Raw genomic sequence first — 18,586 nt, forward strand, 5'->3', positions numbered from 1 at the left:
ATACTGCTACATAGTGGCGCCATCTATGGGCAGTCGGCATGCTGGCTTGGGCGAGCGCTTCGTCTTGCATGGCAGCTATATGCTCGGCGGTAGTTTTTGGCGTTTGTTTTCGCACTCGCATGGTCTATTCAGCATGACGTGCATCTTCTTCATGCTTAACAGTTCTGTGAGACGTATTGATGTGGTTTAAGTCGGTATGGCCGGACTTTCTGTTGGCATTGAGGAGGATGGAGCACGCAGCACGATGTGTGCGCGCATATCTGAGCATACAATCAGCCTCGGAGATCAATTGTGTATTTCTCAATGTTATATATTCAGTAATGTGACCTTATTGCAGTATTATCCTCTAGTTCTAAGCTGCGGTTTAGGCGCAATGAAACATATGCAATGATTGTGACAGCGTGGATACCGTTCTGCTACGATAGGAGCTGTGCTGCTTTACTTTGACAAGCGTTCAAACTGTTAGCTGCAGATTACATTGCGTGACTACTTGGTTCGGTGGACGTGGTTTCCACCCATGAATAAAATAGTCTTGGTTTGTACGACTACCCCGGTCATGTACTAATTGTGGCCATGTTGTCCCTGCAAACTTCTTAATCTCATCCGCCCACCTAACTTTCTGCCGCCCCTGCTATGCTTCCCTTCCCTTGGAATGCAGTCCGTAACCCTTAATGACCATCGGTTATCTTTCTTTTTCATTACATGTTCTGCCCATGCCCATTTTTTTTTTTTGATTTCAACTAAGATGTCATTAGCTCGTGTTTGTTCCCTCACCCAATCTGCTCTCTTCCTTATCCCCCCCCCTTAACGTTACACCCATCATTCTTCTTTCCATAGCTCATTGATCGTCCTCAATTTAAGTAGAACCCTTTTCTTAAGCCTACTGGTTTCTGCCCAGTAGGTGAGTACTGGTAAGACACAGCTGTTATACACTTTTCTCTCGAGGGGTAATGGCAACCTGCTGTTCATAATCTGAGAATGCCTGCCAAACGCACCCCAGCCCATTCTTATTCTTCTGATTATTTCAGTCTCATGATCCGGATCGATTATTTCAGTCTCATGATTCACGGTCACTACCTACCCTAAGTAGATGTATTCCCTTACCACTTCCAGTGCCTCGCTACCTATCGTAAACTGCTGTTCTCTTCCGAGACTGTTAAACATTACTTTAGTTTTCTGCAGATTAATTTTTAAACCCACCCTTCTGCTTTGCCTCTCCAGGTCAGTGAGCATGCATTGCAAGTGGTCCCCTGAGTTACTAAGCAAGGCAACATCATCAGCGAATCACAAGTTACTAAGGTATTCTCCATTAACCATTATCCCCAATTCTTCCCAACCCAAGTCTCTGAATACCTACGGTAAACACGCTGTGAATAGCATTGGAGAGATCTATCTCCCTGCCAGATGCCTTTCTTTATTGGGATTTTGTTGCTTTCTTTATAGAGGACTATGGTGGCTGTGGAGCCGCTATAGATATCTTTCAGTATTTTTACATACGGCTCGTCTACACCCTGATTCCGTAATGCCTCCATGACTGCTGAGATTTGGACTGAATCAAACGCTTTCTCGTAATCAATGAAAGCTATATATAAGGGCTGGTGATATTCCGCACATTTCTCTATCACCTGATTGATAGTGTGAATATAGTCTATTGTTGAGTAGCCTTTATGGAATCCTGCCTGGCCCTTTGGTTGACAGAAGTCTAAGGTGTTCCTGATTCTATCTGCAATTACCTTAGTAAATACCTTATTTATTATTTATTTATACATACTGCAGCACAATTTGCGCTATAGCAGGAGTGGGTTAAGAGGAAGCTTTAGCTCGGGCCCAACTCCGACGCGGCCTATTCAAATACATGTAAAACGCAAAAACGTTTTTATGAGATGACCCCTGGACCGATTTTGATGAAATTTGTCGCATTTGAAAGAGAAAGTTAAATTCTAGTGACTGTTGGAAGCGGAATTTCGATTTAGGGCTTGAATTTTCTTAAAACGATTTTCAAATATTTGACCGTTTGAAAAAAATAGAAGCACGTAGTTTATAAATTCATAGCTCTGCATCAAGAACCGATATCGCGGTTCTGTAAGCGGCATCCATTAGATCATTCAAAGTGGACAAATTCAATATGTCATTTTACATCTTACGTGAATTTGTTACGTTGGTTACAACGGTTTTGCAAAAGTTGTATTTCTCTATGATTAAGTTTTTTTTATATTCATGTGTAACATATCAATTTTGTCCGCTTTAGATATACTATTAGATGCAATTCACAGAATTGTATTATCATTTTTAGTGGTTAAGTTACAGAGTTGTAAACTTGATAGTTTCGTTTTTTGAAAATTTTCGATTTTTGCCAATTTTTAATAAAAAATTGACGATCTAACTCAAAAATTCAAAACCAACAGTCACTAGATATTAAGTTTGTCTTTTAAATGCAACAAACCTCGTCAAATTTGGTGCACTGGTTGCCGAGAAAAACGAATTCTCCTTTTACATGTATTTAGATAGGAGCACTTGAGCTAAAGCTTCCTCTTAAGAAAAGGTACAGAAAATGCAATGGAATATACAGCGGTAAACACAAGAGAACACTTTTAAAGAGCACTGATGAAATGAAAATACACAAATAAACACAAGCGAACACTTATACAAAAGAGCACTGATGAAAGAAAAATACACAAGAAGTTATACAAATGATGCCAGGCATGGGTGAGCACGATTATGCATCTGGGATGGCGGTTGCAAAAATTTTGGATGAGCATGAGCGAATGGATCCAGGTAATGAGTTCCAGTCTTCGATTGAGCGGGGAAAAAAACTGAATTTGAGCATGTTAGTACGTGCGTAGTAGGGTATCAAGTTTAGGTCATGATGTCTTCTCGTTGATGATCCCGGCGCAAAGTTAATGTAGTTATCATTTGAGAGCCTAACTAAAGAATTGACAATGCAATGCAGGAATTTTAATGATTCGACACGGCGACGGGAAGAGAGCGTGTTTAGGTTCAAGGAAGAAAGTGTTGAAGAGGGCGAAAAGTCGCGATTGTAACGATGACATATAAATCGCACAGCTTTTTTCTGTATAGCTTCTAGTTTATTAATCTCTAAATGCTTATGCGGGCTCCAAACTACTGATGCATAATCAAGAACAGGGCAGATTAGAGTTTTATACATTAGTAACTTTGTGTCTTTAGGAAATCGGGTTAGCGTTCGCCTCAAGTAACCTAATTCTTTTAGTGCTTTACTGCATATGTAATCAATGTGTTTGGACCATGACATGTTATGCGTAAAAATGACACCAAGATACTTATACTCAGAAACCTTATCTACAGCACGGCCATTGAACGAGTAACTGAAAAGGGAGGGGGAAGATTTGTTGCAGAAAGACATCAGAACGGTTTTATTGAAATTAATGTTCATTTGCCAAGTGTTACACCAATCGCAAGACCTATAAAACGACTCTTGAAGGCGATAATGATCATTAGAAGATTTAATCACTTCATATAGAACGCAGTCATCAGCATAGAGACGGATGTTAGAAGAGCAGTGAAGTGGCAAATCATTTATGTATAATAAAAAAAGAAGCGGCCCAAGGACGGAGCCTTGGGGCACACCTGATGTCACATCAACAGTAGCGGAGTCAGTCGAACTGTAAGAGACGAACTGGGAACGAAATGAGAGAAAGCTTAAAATCCAGTTAACTAAATGAGGATTATTCAATACAGCATTAAGTTTAGCAATAAGTTTAGAATGTAAAACGGTGTCAAATGCCTTCGAGAAATCTATAAAAATGGCATCAGCCTGGTTACCTACATCAAGGTTAAATGAAATGTCATGCATGAACTCAACTAGCTGCGTTAACGTGCTAAAACCGCGCCTAAACCCATGTTGCATGTTAGACAGTAAATTATTTGATTCCAGAAAGAGCGTGATGTGCTTATGAATGATGTGTTCCAACATTTTGCATGACTGTGACATCAGTGAAATTGGTCTGTAGTTCGACAAACTCTGCTTATCTCCAGATTTATAAAGAGGGAGCACTTTGGCTAGCTTCTATGAAGAAGGTACAGTAGAGGATGATAAGGACTTTCTGAATATGACTGACAGATATTTTGATGACCACAACGAATAACGAACAAGGAACGCGTTGTATATCCCGTCCGGACCGGTGCATTTCTTAACATCCAGGTTTAATATAAGGTTGAGGATGCCTTCGCAGTTTATCTCAACGTCACTGATTGCTTCAGAAGAAACTATATTGGTAAGTGCCGGGATAAAGTTGTTATCGGAAACAAACACGGATTGGAAATACTTGTTGAAAGCATGGGATATCACCGCCGGGTCGTTGATGACGTCATTATCTATTCTGAAAGAAGTGGATGAAGCATCGCGAGGTAAAATAGAAGACCAAAATTTTCGTGGGTTAGTTCTTGACAAATTGTGCAGGCGAACGCGAAAAAAGAAATCCTTGGCATTTTGCAACTTAAGATTGAGTTCTTTCTTTGCCTTAACAAATCTATCCAACGCCATAGGATCAGTGCCTCTTCTAGAACACCTTAACCTTCGAACACGACGGGACAAATGCAAGATATCACGAGTCATCCATGGAATGTTCGAATTTCTTTTCTTAGTTCTAATGGGCACAAAACGTTCGATACATGATTTGACAAGACGCTCAAAGTAATTAGCAAGGCAGTTGACGTCCTGGTTGTCTGCAAGTGCACTAAACGTATCGAAATGATGAGATAAGACATCAGTAATGGAGTTGTCGTCCGCACGAGTGAAATCAGGGAAACTAGTAAACGTGTAGGGGGATTTAGAAATTTGACAGGAGAGTGACACTAAAACGCCTTTATGGTCTGAAATACCATCAATTACCTCGCAAGAAAAGTCACATTCGGCTAGGTTAGTGCTTAAAAAAACTAAGTCAAGGACGGAGTTTAATCTGGTTGCACTAGGAACAACCTGGGTGAGACCAAAAGACAAGGAAATGTTTATTAGTTCTTTACAAATAGCTGTGTCACGACCGACTGCAGACAATGATGGCCAGTGGATGCCAGGGGCGTTAAAGTCACCCATACAGATAAAACTCGACGAAGCAATGTTGATCTCGCTCATGAAATTTGCAACAGCATGAAGAACATCAAGAGTAGAGCCGGGGGGACGATATATAACACTAACCACAATACACCAGTTATGAAGGTAAATTTTACACCACACGGATTCTGTTTCTGGAGGAGAAGGCAAGACTGAGAATCGTAGATCCGACCGGATAAGCAGTGCCACGCCACCACCAGTACCGCAAATCCTGTTTAAGCGCACGGAAACAAAACCGGGTGGAGTGAACTCAGATTCGTAAATACCATTGTGCAGCCAAGTCTCTGTGATGCCGATAACATGGGGGGAATGAATAGATATAAGGGACAATAAATCAGGAAATTTTTTAACAATACTACGAGCGTTTATATTTAAGACAACAAGGTTCTCAAAATGACCAGGATGAATTCAGGAAGTGGATGGAACGGAAGTCAAATGGCCAGACTCAGAAGAAACACGTTGAGCGGGTGCCATTACTAATGAGTTTTAATTGTCATCCCAGTTATAACGAACCTTGTTAATGAAAGCATGATCATATCTCAACTTCACAACAGAACCGCTGACCCGAAAAGAGGCTGATGCGTCCCAGATTTTTTTCCGAATTAACCGAACCCTAGAAGAGAAATCTTCTTTATTGACGAAGTTTGAGCCCTTGAGTTTTGAAGCGTTCCTAAGAACCTCGGTTCTGTCGCTGAAGTTAGAAAGATTTAGAATGACGGGACGAATGTAACCTGTGCGTGCTCTACCGAGCCTGTGGCAGCGCTCAATATGAGTGCAGCTAGTCTTCAGCTGCTCAGTAAACACAGATGAAACTGCAGTCATCAGGGTGGTAGCGTTTTCATCCATTACTTCAGAAGTACCGTGTATTATCAGATTGTTTCTACGAGAATGATTTTCAAGACTGTCATATTTTAAGATCAAGTCCATTACCTTAGTAGTCAAGGCATTTATTTCAGCACGTAAATCGCACAGTAAGCTAGAGTCTTTGGACATAGGAGTGGATTCTAGTGCATGAACACGTGACTCTAAAACATCAAAGCGATGCGCAACTGACTGTTGAAATGACTTAATTTCCGCAACATCTCGTGCCAACTGAGTCTGCCCCTCCAATAATTTACAGAACATTTCGGATACCGAAGGGTCGTTTTTGTCATGGCTATCAAAGGAAGGGCGAGCATCATCATTCTCATCCAGAGCGGAACCGGATCCACGCCTAGACTTAGACCGAGGGCCCGGGCCAGGGTTGATTTCCACATCTCCGCTCAAGAGGAGACAACTTGCGCAATACAATGCATGCAAGCAGCAGGATACAAGACGTTGTGGGCAAGGGAGCAGCAGCAGAAAGCGATCATCAGATGGCATCAGAATAGTAACATACCTGCATGAAGAACAAGCAGCGATTAAACATGGTGCCGGTGCCGCTGCAGCCTAGCCCACTGAAGAGTCGATCCATGCGCTGGACATTTATACCATCGGCTGTTGACGTCACAGACCGAGAGTTGTCGATGATTGGCTGATCAAAGGACTGGACATCAGGGTGACTTGCATGCTGTAGCTTGAAGTGGGACACGGCGAGGTAATCGCATATGGTAGCGATAGAGCAGTTCCTGGGCAAGCACTCGGTGACATCCACGTGCTCGACCGCAAAGGGAGCCAAGTCAGACGAAGCAGTTCCAAGCCATGTGATGCCGCAAAGGGGGGGTACAGCAAGGAAGCCGAAGAACTGCATGAAGAACAAGCAGCGATTAAACATGGTGCCGGTGCCGCTGCAGCCTAGCCCACTCGGTGCCGCTGTAGGCAAAAAGAGAAGGATTGGCCACCCTGGTGCAGTACTTGGCTACAACCTCCTGTATGAATACAACAATCAAAGAGAAGTGTAATTGATGTTAAAATAGATGGCGTACCTGTCCGAGCACTTGTCGACACTAGAGCCCATTTATCTGTGATGAGTGCTAGCCTACGTAGACATTTAAAGAAGGTCCTCACCCCAGGAGCTGCCCGAGTGCTTCGTGATGCCGACGGTGGCGTGCTGGTTGTTCTTGGAATGTGTACTGCGTGTTTAAGTGTAGCCAGCCGTCCTACTTCTGTTCTCTTTGCTGTGATCGACAACTGCCCTCACCACGTTATCTTTGGATGGGACTTTTTATCTAATCATTCTGCTCTTTGACTAAGCAACCGGCGTTCTTCATTTAGAACTGCCTCAACTCGCCAATGCTCCGAGCACCGCCCCACCACACTTGTGCTCGCTTCATGATGTGCATCTCTCAACCGAGGCAGTTACTTACGTCACTTTGACTGCAAAGCCACAGGTTCCCGGCGGCGAATATGTGCTTCGCCCCATCGTCGACGTGGTTTTGAACCGGAACGTTGCTGTTCCGCATACGCTGGTCAGGGTTACTAATAATGGCGTCGTTCTACCACTTCTGAATTTAAGCCTGTGCCCTCAAGTGATTCCGGCTGGCATGTTCTTGGCCAGCGTTTCTAGTAGTTCCGAATTCGACATTGACAGTCTGAATGCATAGTGGTTTATTAGCACCAACTGCAGCTCACAGCTCTGGTACCTTTACGGATGACTTCGTGAGAATAATTGCACCTGACCTCACTTCTGCACACGCCACAGACATACGTCACTTGCTTGAATCGTACAGTGACATCTTTGATTTCGGCGACAGGCCTTTAGGCCAAACATCTGTTGTTCACCACCGCATAAACAGTGGACACATGAATCCTATTCGTCGGCGTCCCTATCGGGTATCGCATGCTGAACATCGAGTCATCCAATCAGAAGTGGACAAAATGCTCCGCAAAGGGGTCATCGAACCATCAGCCAGCCCTTGGGCTTCGCCTGTCATCCTTGTGAAAAAAAAAAGGTGGTGCCTGGCGCTTTTGCGTTCATTATCGCCACTTAAACAAGATCACGCGAAAAGACGTCTGTGGTATCCGTAACTTCTGGTTTCGGTTTTGGGTCTTTACATCAGGGCGCCACTCAGCGCCAAACGCTGTAAGTGCCTCCTGTAAGTTGCCTCCTCAGAAATAAAGATTCATTCCTTGTCTGGTCCCCGACTGGAGCAGTCCGGCTCTTATCTTGCGGCGCTGCGCGCCCCGGCCGTTTAGGCCTCATGCCGTAACCCTTCCGTCCGGCCGCCCCGTCGAAGCTACAACAAACTGGCGACGAGGTAAACCGCTCACTTTACTTTTACGGCCCCTTGCCTTTCTACTTCTGCTGCTCCCCTCCTTCCGGCATGCAAGACGCTACGTCCACTTCGGCGTCGTCCACCGCAACTCCCCCGCCTTTGTTCTCCGTGCCCAGCATGGCGTTCGCACCACCCATGCCGCCTTTCCTTGCATTACCCGGTACTCCTTCGGCACCGTGGCTCATATGGAAACGTTCTTTTTGCACATTTCTTCAGGCGACCGGATGCGAAGCATTACAAGACGAGAGGAAGAAGGCCATTTTACTGAGCAACTTAGGCTTCGAGGGGCAGCGTCTCTACTATGACCTCGCGTCGCAAACGGACCAGACGGTCGCTACGTTCGAAGACATTCTTCGCATCTTCGACCAGCACTACGAAGAAAGCTCAAATCCCCTGGTGCACCGCATTATCTTCCGGGACAGGAAGCAACTAACTGGGGAAACCTTCCAGGACTTCGTCACCGCGCTACAAAGGCTAGCGCCTGCTTGAGCGTTCGGCGCTTGGCACGACGAGTCTCTTCGCGACCAAATTCTCCAAGGCGTCGCATCAAAAAGAGTTCGAGAACGGCTACTGTACGAAGGATCGTCCCTCACGCTCAAGAAAGCCGAGGAAATCGGACGAAGCGTGGAGCAAGTTGACAAGGAACTTGAAGTCTTCAGCAACTCGTCTATTCAGCGCGTCTCGACGCAACGCCAAGATGGCGTCGCCAGCCATCTCCTTCCTCGCCCGGGCGCGCAAGATGGCGGTCACCGCCCCCCTTCTCCCTCGACCCGGCGTCCTCAAGATGGCGATCAACGGCGTGGCGGGTAGTCGCATCGAGCGGCCGGTCAACGTGACGTCTGGCCCGAACTCTGCGAAGCCACTGAAGAACTCGCACCCCATTGTTACCGATGTGGTTCACCTCGCCACATCGCATCCGATCCAGCCTGTCCGGCAAAGCACGTTACCTGCCGTGCGTGCGGAAAAGTGGGACATTACGCTTCGGTTTGCCGTTCGAGGAACCGAACGCAGCTTGTTTCCGTTACCACTGATACAGAATCAGCCTCTACAGTCCCGTTTGTGCTTACCATTCAAGCACCGAATTTCCGTCCGGCAACAATTCGCGCCGAAGTTCTCATTGCGAATACTACACTCAAGTTGCTCGTGGACACAGGAGCTACAGTGTCGCTGATGAACAGCTCCCTATACGAAGAACATTTCAAGGTTTTTCCTTTATCTCCTTCGAGTCTTCGACTCAATAATTATTCGCAGCAAGAAATTCTGCATTCAGGACGTTTCTCCGTGCTCGTCAAGTATCGCAACAACGCTGCAGTAGTGACATTTCACGTCACGAACCAAGGCACTTCTCTTCTGGGCTTAGATGCCATTCAAGCTTTGGGCATTGACATTCAAGGGTCTTCGCTCACGTGTCAAGTATCAGGACTTCCAGCTGACCCAAGCGTTCAGCCTCCGTCTCTTCCGCACAACGCTCCAACAGAGTTCGCCCATCTGTTCTCGGGACAATTGGGACTTGTCAAGGGCTTCGTCCACGACGTTCGTCTCCGACCTTCAGTGCAGCCAGTCTCAGCGAAACTGCGTCCTCTACCTCTGGTTCTCCGGGAGCAAGTAGTCTCCGCCGAGCTGCAACGCCTGGAATCAGCTGATGTCATCGAACGAGTCACTGCGTCCGAGTGGATTTCTCCGCTCATCGTCGTTCGAAAGAAGGACAATTCCATTCGACTTTGCGTCGATCTTCGAGACCCCAACAAGGCTATCATCATTGACGCCTTTCCACTACCGAGGGCTGACGAACTGTTGCATCGACTCGCTGGTGCTACTGTCTTTAGTAAGTTGGACTTGCAGTCCGCGTATCACCAGGTTTTATTATCCGAGAAAAGCCAGGAGCTTACTACTTTTATAACTCATGACGGTCTTTTCCGCTTCAAGCGTGTGTGTTTCGGTTTGGCATCTGCGCCATCCGCTTTCCAACAAATCATGTCATCTGTTTTGAAAGACTGCCCAGGCACCTTGTGCTACCTTGATGATGTGCTTGTATGGGGTCACACTCAACGTGACCACGACAGAAATTTGCAAACAGTCCTGTCTAGGATAAGTAATGCAGGCATGCAGCTTAACCACAAGTGCGTATTCAGTGTCCCAGAATTAACTTTCCTAGGACATAAAATTTCCGCAAACGGCATTTCGCCGATGGATAGTAAAATTCAGGCAATCGTGGAGGCACCACAGCCTAAGGACAAAAAGGCTCTACATTCATTTCTGGGCCTCACGGGATATTTTGCTAAATTTATCCCGCAGTATGCCAACGTAGTGGAACCGCTAAGGAAACTTCTAAGGCAAGGACAAGCCTTTGTCTGGGATCGGGATACTGAATGCAGCTTTCAGGCTATTAAAGATGTACTTGCATCACGCCCGGTGGTACGCATGTTTCAACCGCATCTGCCTATTGTTGTGACGGTTGATGCTTCTGACGTTGGCATAGGAGCTGTCCTACAGCAAAAATGCGGAAATGAGCTCTTTACAGTAGCTTTTGCTTCTCGTACGTTATCTTCCGCAGAGCGACGTTACTCCGTAGGCGAACGGGAAGCATTGGCATGTCTGTTTGCGTGTGAACATTGGCATGTTTACTTGTGGGGTCGACAGTTCACTTTACGAACTGATACACCAAGCTCTAGTCGCATTGCTATCTTCAAAGGGTCCTGGACAGTGACCGTTAAGAATTTCAAGGTGGAATGCAAGATTGCTGTATTACAATTTCGCCATTCAGTACTGTAAAGGTGACCAAAACGTCATTGCGGACGCATTGTCACGCCTACCTGTCCCTCCCGAATGTGAACCAGCACTAGATGAGGAAATAGTGTCTTTAGTTTCATCTTGTATTACAAAGGAGGAATTCCAAGCAGCCACACAGGCAGATCCAGTGTGCCAAGCATTAAAAGACAAAATAGTAAAAGGATGGAGAACTGCGGCGGACCTTCCGCCAGAGTTACAGGCGTACGCTGCTGTACAGTCCGAATTGTCCTACATGGATAATCTACTTCTCCGAGGTGAACGCATCGTTCCTCCTGCTTCCTTGCGTCAGACACTCCTGTCTATTGCTCATGAAGGTCACTTAGGCATTACTAAAACCAAGCTCAGATTGAGAGGCATCTACTGGTGGCCTCACATGGATAGGCAAATTGAGGAACTTGTGGGAAACTGCTTTGTGTGCCAACAAGCAGATAAATCTGCCAAACCATCTTTTGCGCCATTACAACCTGTCGAATGGCCATTAAGACCATGGGAAAAACTAGCCATAGATATAATAGGCCCTCTTGATCGTGCTCCACAGTATGCTCGTTTTGCTTTGGTCATGGTTGACTATCATTCCAAACGGCCCGAAGTTGCTTTTATGCCTTCCGTCACATCGGAAGCCATCATGCATAGTCTCATGTCCATATTCAGTAGGGAAGGATTTCCTGATGCTATAGTGTCCGATAATGGGCCACAGTTTGTTTCTGCACAGTTCGAAAACTTCCTGAAGGAAAGAAGCATTAAGCATTTCTTGTCCTCTCTTTACTACCCACAGGCCAATGGCCAGGTAGAAAGATTTAACCGTGTCCTTAAAGAATTCATACAGATTGCTATTTTGGAACAGCGAGACCTCAGACTTGCGGTCTTAGAATACTTGGCAATTTACAGGTTTACTCCACATATGACTACCGGTGTGTCTCCAGCTATGCTGCTCCATAGTCAACAACCACGAACTCGGCTGGACGTTGCAAACATGCCTCCAATTCATCCTGAATTTGCTTCTCCAAAGTTGCGCCAGGAAGTGCAGAGTAGAGTACGTGAAAAACAGGAAAATACTAAAAAGTATGCGGATCGTCGTCGCGCAACTAAATGTCCTCAGTTTCAGCCAGGCGATCTGGTTAGGGTACGTACTTCACGGAAATCTGGTCTTAAATACTCCGGTCCATTCAAGATTTACCGCAAAGTAGGTCAAAGTACTTTCCAGCTTGAAAATGGCAAGCGTTGGAACGCGTCTAAACTGGTGAAGTACTCGGTACGTCAGGGGGAAACAAATGAAAGGAGTCATTTCAATGATGGAACATCCTTTGACGATGGTTTTCCACCTTTTCTTCCAGTTCCTACTGGTACTCATTTTCCTGCTGCAACCCCTTTGCAACCACCTGTCTCACCACCACCACCTCCGGGTTCACCCCGTGCAGAACAGTCTCCTGAACGTCCGTGTGACACTCCTCCCCAAGACACTGCCCCTGAAGGCACTCAGGTCTCTGACACACCTTCTAGCCCCAGTACGAGTAACACTTCTGCTGTTCCTCCTCTACAACTTGAACCAGTCCTCCATAGGTCTACACGCCATAGACAACCTCCGGAACGATTTAAGGATTATGTTTCCAAGTAGCTTGTTGCCTTAGGTTACTGTCTACAGAGGTTTCAACCCTCCCATGCGAATTCGGCTCTTAACGCCAAAAGTATTTCCTTTCATGTTTGTTTTAGCTGAATAAGACATAAGCAGTATCCTTCAAATGTGGGGATTTCTGGCAGCATAAATGGTGCTATACGCACGCTGTACTTACTGCTATACTGCAGATTTATCAGTGGATCCAGTTGTAGGAACACTTTTCTTCATTTCTTAGCATCCCCGCAGAAGGGATACCATACATTTCTTGTATGTTACGTTTCTTGCAGCATACATGTATGCATTTTCACTACGGTAGTAGCCGCCATACTAATTTGTCTTTTATGCCAAAAAGAAAAAAAAAAGTTTTTCGTTAGCATTCTTAAGGGGGGGCACTATGGAGTGTTAAGTGCTTTTACACACAATGCCAATCCACGACAGCCACAGAGACTGTCTCGACTCAGGCTCAGGGCGAATGAGCCACCCATCAGTGCTGTCCCAGGGGGCACACAGATGGTTGTTAATGTATACTTATGTACTTTGTGAATTTTCTATGTGTTATCTGTGTGTGCAAGGCTGCATCTCATCGTCCTCCCAAGACGGGTACTGGAACTGCAGATCTGGACTGCAATAACTCATATTCAGTGTTCATGTGCGTTTTTTTAAATGGGGAAGCCAGAGATCATTTTATATTGTATAAAGATGTATCACTAATCATGTGTGTTACAGTACTAACATGTGTTCTTTGACTCGTGACTTACTTTTGTTGCGAGGAGAGCGAGTAGATCATTTTTTCCTTTCAAGGGAGAGGTGATGTGGTATCCATAACTTCTGGTTTCGGTTTTGGGTCTTTACATCAGGGCGCCACTCAGCACCAAACGCTGTAAGTGCCTCCTGTAAGTTGCCTCCTCAGAAATAAAGATTCATTCCTTGTCTGGTCCCCGACTGGAGCAGTCCGGCTCTTATCTTGCGGCGCTGCGCGCCCCGGCCGTTTAGGCCACATGCCGTAACCCTTCCGTCCGGCCGCCCCGTCGAAGCTACAACAACGTCTACCCACCATCACGCATCGATGGTGCCTTGGACTGCTTGCATGGAGCTGAATACTTCTCGTCCATTGATCTTCGATCCAGCTACTGACAGATTTCAGTTGATGAAATGGACTGTGAGAAGACGGCCTTCATCAATAATAAATTAATATTTGGGGTTTTACGTGCCAAAACCACTTTCTGATTATGAGGCACGCCGTAGTGGAGGACTCCGTAAATTTTTGACCACCTGGGGTTCTTTAATGTGCACCTAAATCTAAGCACACGGGTGTTTTCGCATTTCGCCCCCATCGAAATGCGGCCGCCGTGGCCGGGATTCGATCCCGCGACCTCGTGCTCAGCAGCCCAAGACGGCCTTCATTACGCTGGATGGTTTATATCAGTTCAAAGTCGCGCTCTTTGGCATATGCAATGCTCCTGCGACATTTGAACGTATGATGGACTCTCTTCTGCGAGGCTACAAATGGACCACCTGTCTCCGTTACCTTGACGACGTTAGTGCTTTTTCTCCCACATTCGCCAGCCACCTTACCCGACTCGCTACCATTCTTGCGGTCTTCTGAAAAGCAGCCTCCAACTGAACTCCACGAAGTGTCAATTCGGGCGCCATCAGATTACTGTGTTGGGGCACCTCGTTGACGCATCCGGTGTACAACCAGATCCGGAAAAAGTTCGCACCGTTTGCAGTTTCCCTGTGCCACATTCTGCTTCAGACGTGCACTGCTTCGTCAGCCTGTGTTTGTACTTTCGCCGTTTCATCAAAAACTTCGCCAACATTGCTCGGCCTTTGACAGATCTTCTAAAGAACACACCATTCTCATGGGGCAAGGAGCAGGCTCACGCATTCGCCGCTCTCATCAGGTTTCTGACCACCCCTCCCATACTTGTCCACTTTGATCCATCTGCACCGACTGAAGTCCACACTGACCTAAGTGGCCATGGCATCGGTGCTGTTCTCTCCCAACAACAGAATGGTACCGAGTGCATGATAGCTTATGCCAGCCACCTGCTGTCACCTGCCGAGAGAAATTACTCCATCACAGAGCGGGAGTGCTTGGCTTTAGTTTGGGCTGTTGTCAAGTTCTGGCCATATTTGTACGGATGCACTTTTTCGGTCGGTTACAGTTACAGTTTTCGGTTACAGACCACCATGCACTCTGCTGGCTGTCTTCCCTCTGGGACCGGACAGGACGGCTTGGTCACTGGGCTTTGCAGCTCCAGGAATTTTCATTTATTGTCAATTACAAATCTGGACGCCTCCACAAGGACGCTGACTGCCTCTCTCGTCACTCCGTGGATCCTCCTGAACCTGCTGCACATGATCCGGTGACCTGCGTGATGGCTTTTATTGACATGGCCAACATGCACGCTGAACTACAATGAACAAATCTTTAGTCCATCATCGTCGGAGTGCAATCTGGCAGCACCGACGGCATGTGCCGCATGTTCGTGCTGCACGATGGCATCTTCTACCGCCGCAATATCAACCCTGAGTTGCTTCTTGTCTTTCCTCGTCATCTGCGATCCATCGCTCTCGAACAACTTCACGATGCACCGACGGCGGGACACCTTGAAGTTTTGCGTACATACAACCGCATACGACGCCGGTTCTTATGGCCGGGTCTCTACCGTTCTGTGCGTCGTTATGTTGGAACTTGCGAATTGTGTCAGCGCCGTAAGAAACCTCCTCTGCCACCTGTTGGACGACTCCATCCAATTGAAGTTTTTTCTGAACCTTTCTTTCGCATAAGCCTTGACCTGCTTGGCCCTTATCCGACGACAACTAGATGGTAAAACTGGATCACCATCGCTACTGATTATGCGACACGCTACGCGATAACAAAGGTGTTGCTGACTAGTTGCGCAAGAGACATCGCCGATTTTGTCCTCCACGATGTCATTCTCCACCACGGTGCACCTCGACAGTTACTTACAGACCGCGACCGCTCGTTCTTGTCTCGAGTTGTCGACGACCTCCTCCGCTCTTGTGCCACTGAGCACAAGCTGTCCACCACCTAACACCCACAAATGAACGGTCTTACAGAATGTCTCAACCGAACACTCACAGAGGTGCTGTTGACGTACGTCTCCAGCAAATCACCGCGACTGGGACGCTATTCTTGCCTACATGACATTAGCGTATAACTCGTCCCAACATGACACCGCAGGATATTCACCCTCATATACTTTGTATGGTCGTGACGCCACATTGCCGTTTGACACCATCCTCCCTTCTGTGCCATGTGTTGGAACTGAGTACGCTTGTGAAGTCATTGATCGTGCTCACATGGCGCATCAAGTCGCCCGATCTCATTTATTAGCCTCGCAGCATATACAAAAAGAGCATTACAACCGGTGCCATCGCGATGTTAAGTTCGCCCCAGGTGCTTGGGTGCTCCTTTGGTCACCAAGTCGTTAGGTCAGCCTCTCCCAGAAGCTTCTTTCTCGCTACACAGGGCCTTATGAAGCAGGCACATACGCAGGATCTCTTTTCGGGGGGGGGGGGGGGGGGGGGCACCCAAGGTAACTTTTCAATGCAAATGAAGGGGGGGGTACCTTTACTAGTACAAATATGAATAACGACCGCCATTTGCCATAAAGATGTGTAAACCCGTAAAAAAGAAATGAAATAAGGTGAATCTCATAGGTACGCCTGTGAGATACACCTCTCCTTTACTTGGCAAACAAGGAACCACATCAAATGGACTCGCGTGGGAAAGAAGCGCAGGAAGAACACTGCCAAGAACAAGTAAACAAGCGAAAGTATAAAATTAAGATTTCTGTAGTAGCATACAACTAAAAAAAAAAAAAAACAGCAGTTCGCAACCAAGACACACGGACTGCGTGGGGTTGTGTTACTCCTCCAGCCAATCACAGAAGCAAACAAAATCATCGTCTTGTGGCCTTTTCAAAATGGCTTCATGCTTGATACCTCCAGAGCGTCTGCTGTTCTTGAAGAGTGTTTTCATCGACGGAAGCGATGAGGTGTGCAACAGAGTGTATACAAAGTGTATGGAGCCTAAGCATTTCACTCTTCCAAAGTCTACCTGTCGTCATTGCTCAGTGGCTATGGTGTTGGGCTACTAAGCACGAGGTCGCGGGATCGAATTCTGGCCACGACGGCTGCATTTCGATGGGGGCGAAATGCGAAAACACCCGTGTACTTAAATTCAGGTGCACATTAAAGAACTCCAGGCGGTCAAAATTTCCGGAGTCCTCCACTACAGTGTGCCTCATAATCAGAAAGTGGTTTTGGCACGTAAAACCCCATAATTTTTTTTGGTCACTAACAGCAGCAGCCACTTGTATACACAACACTATATATAGTCACAAATTCTAGATTATGTTCCACATTTTTACAGAAAAATGTTTCATTGCCTCATTAAATTTTTCAACGCAGGTTCATCTTTGTGGCTGTCAACAAACACTCCATACATGAATTTGTTCATCTTCACATCCTACTGCCTCACTACAACACCTCAAAACACTTTTTTCGTCTTTCCCTCCCCTCCATGCAGAGTAGTAGGCTAAAGAAGTTTCATCTCCAGGCAACCTCTCTTCCTTACCTCACGTACTATTTGCTCTCTATATTTTTCCTCATAGCCACTGTACTTAGTAGCTAGATTTAGCACCAGTTTAAAGCATATACAATATTGTTACGTAGGAAGACACCGACGAAAAGCTATTTACAAGTATATTTACAAGGCAATACACTGCGCTTGGCCAAGAGGCAACAGCCGGCGCTAGCTTCTAATCGTCGTCGTAGTCTTCACACTGCTCGCCTTTCGTGATCGCACATATTGTGCCGTAGCACGACCCCCGGCGGCAAAAGCGCCGTCCCGGAGCGACTAAAGATCGGACTCGGAAGCAGTGTAGTAGGCCTTGAGCCTACTGACGTGTATGACATCACTAGATGCCAGAGGAGAGGACGAGGTTGAACCCACAGGAGCAATTTCGTAAGTCACAGGCGTCACCTGGCGCAGCACGCGGTAGGGCCCTGTGTATCGCGAAAGGAGCTTCTCGGAAAGTCCGACGTGACGAGTGGGCGACCACAGGAGTACGAGCGCACCAGGCGAAAACTGTACGTCACGATGGCGGGCGTTGTACTGGCACTGCTGAGTGGTTTGTGAGGCCGTCAGTCGAGCACGGGCAAGCTGGCGTGCATGGTCGGCGAGGGCGATGGCGTCGCGCACATACTCGCTTGTTCAGACCGCAGCAGGAGGAAGTGCCGTGTCTAAGGGCAAGGTAGGTTCGCGACCGTACAGTAGATAAAAGGGAGAAGCGAGAGTAGGCAGTATAAGTAGACCGGATCGGGGAACTCCAGCGACTGCGACAGTGCCGAGAAATGTGGCCGATTCGATGGCAGTAGAAACAAATGGGCTTGTCGTCAGCAGTGCGCCATTCAGATGGGTTGCGGAAATGTGGTGCGTAAGAAGATGCGGGACGGGGCGGAATGGAAGAAGCCGGGCGGGTATCAGGGCGATGGGCCGAGCAGATGGTGTGAAGACCCATGTTTTCGAACTCCTGGCGGACAACTGCCTGGATCAGTGAGACCGTAACGGCAGATGTGTTGGTGGGACTGGAGTCGAAGGCAGCCGGATAGGCGGCCTCGATCTCACGCCGGACGATCCTGGTAACATCGGCAGTGTTGTTGGGACGAGGAGCGTCGGCACAGGAAGATGTCGCTGGGGTGTTGGGCAGACGGGCAAACTTCTGGTCAATACGTCGGCTTTTGGCGAGTTCCAGGCGGCGGCACTCTTTTATAACAGCATCCACCGTCGCCACGTTGTTGCAAACGAGCAAGTTGAAGGCGTCATCGGCAATGCCTTTGAGGATGTGGGAAACCTTGTCTGAC

The 18,586-nt window shown here is 47.0% G+C and overlaps 1 protein-coding gene across 1 annotated transcript in view; it reads right to left on the bottom strand.

The window, feature by feature from the left end:
* The window catches only part of LOC142591292 (uncharacterized), a 50,717-nt gene that overhangs the window by 6,822 nt on the left and 25,309 nt on the right, over positions 1 to 18,586 (bottom strand). The window contains exon 6 of the mRNA XM_075703624.1: positions 6,468 to 6,812. Within this exon, the coding sequence (XP_075559739.1) occupies positions 6,468 to 6,812 (345 nt within the window). The remainder of the gene's footprint in view (positions 1 to 6,467; positions 6,813 to 18,586) is intronic.

This window comes from Dermacentor variabilis, chromosome 1 (genome assembly GCF_050947875.1).
Source record: "Dermacentor variabilis isolate Ectoservices chromosome 1, ASM5094787v1, whole genome shotgun sequence".
NCBI lineage: Eukaryota > Metazoa > Arthropoda > Arachnida > Ixodida > Ixodidae > Dermacentor > Dermacentor variabilis.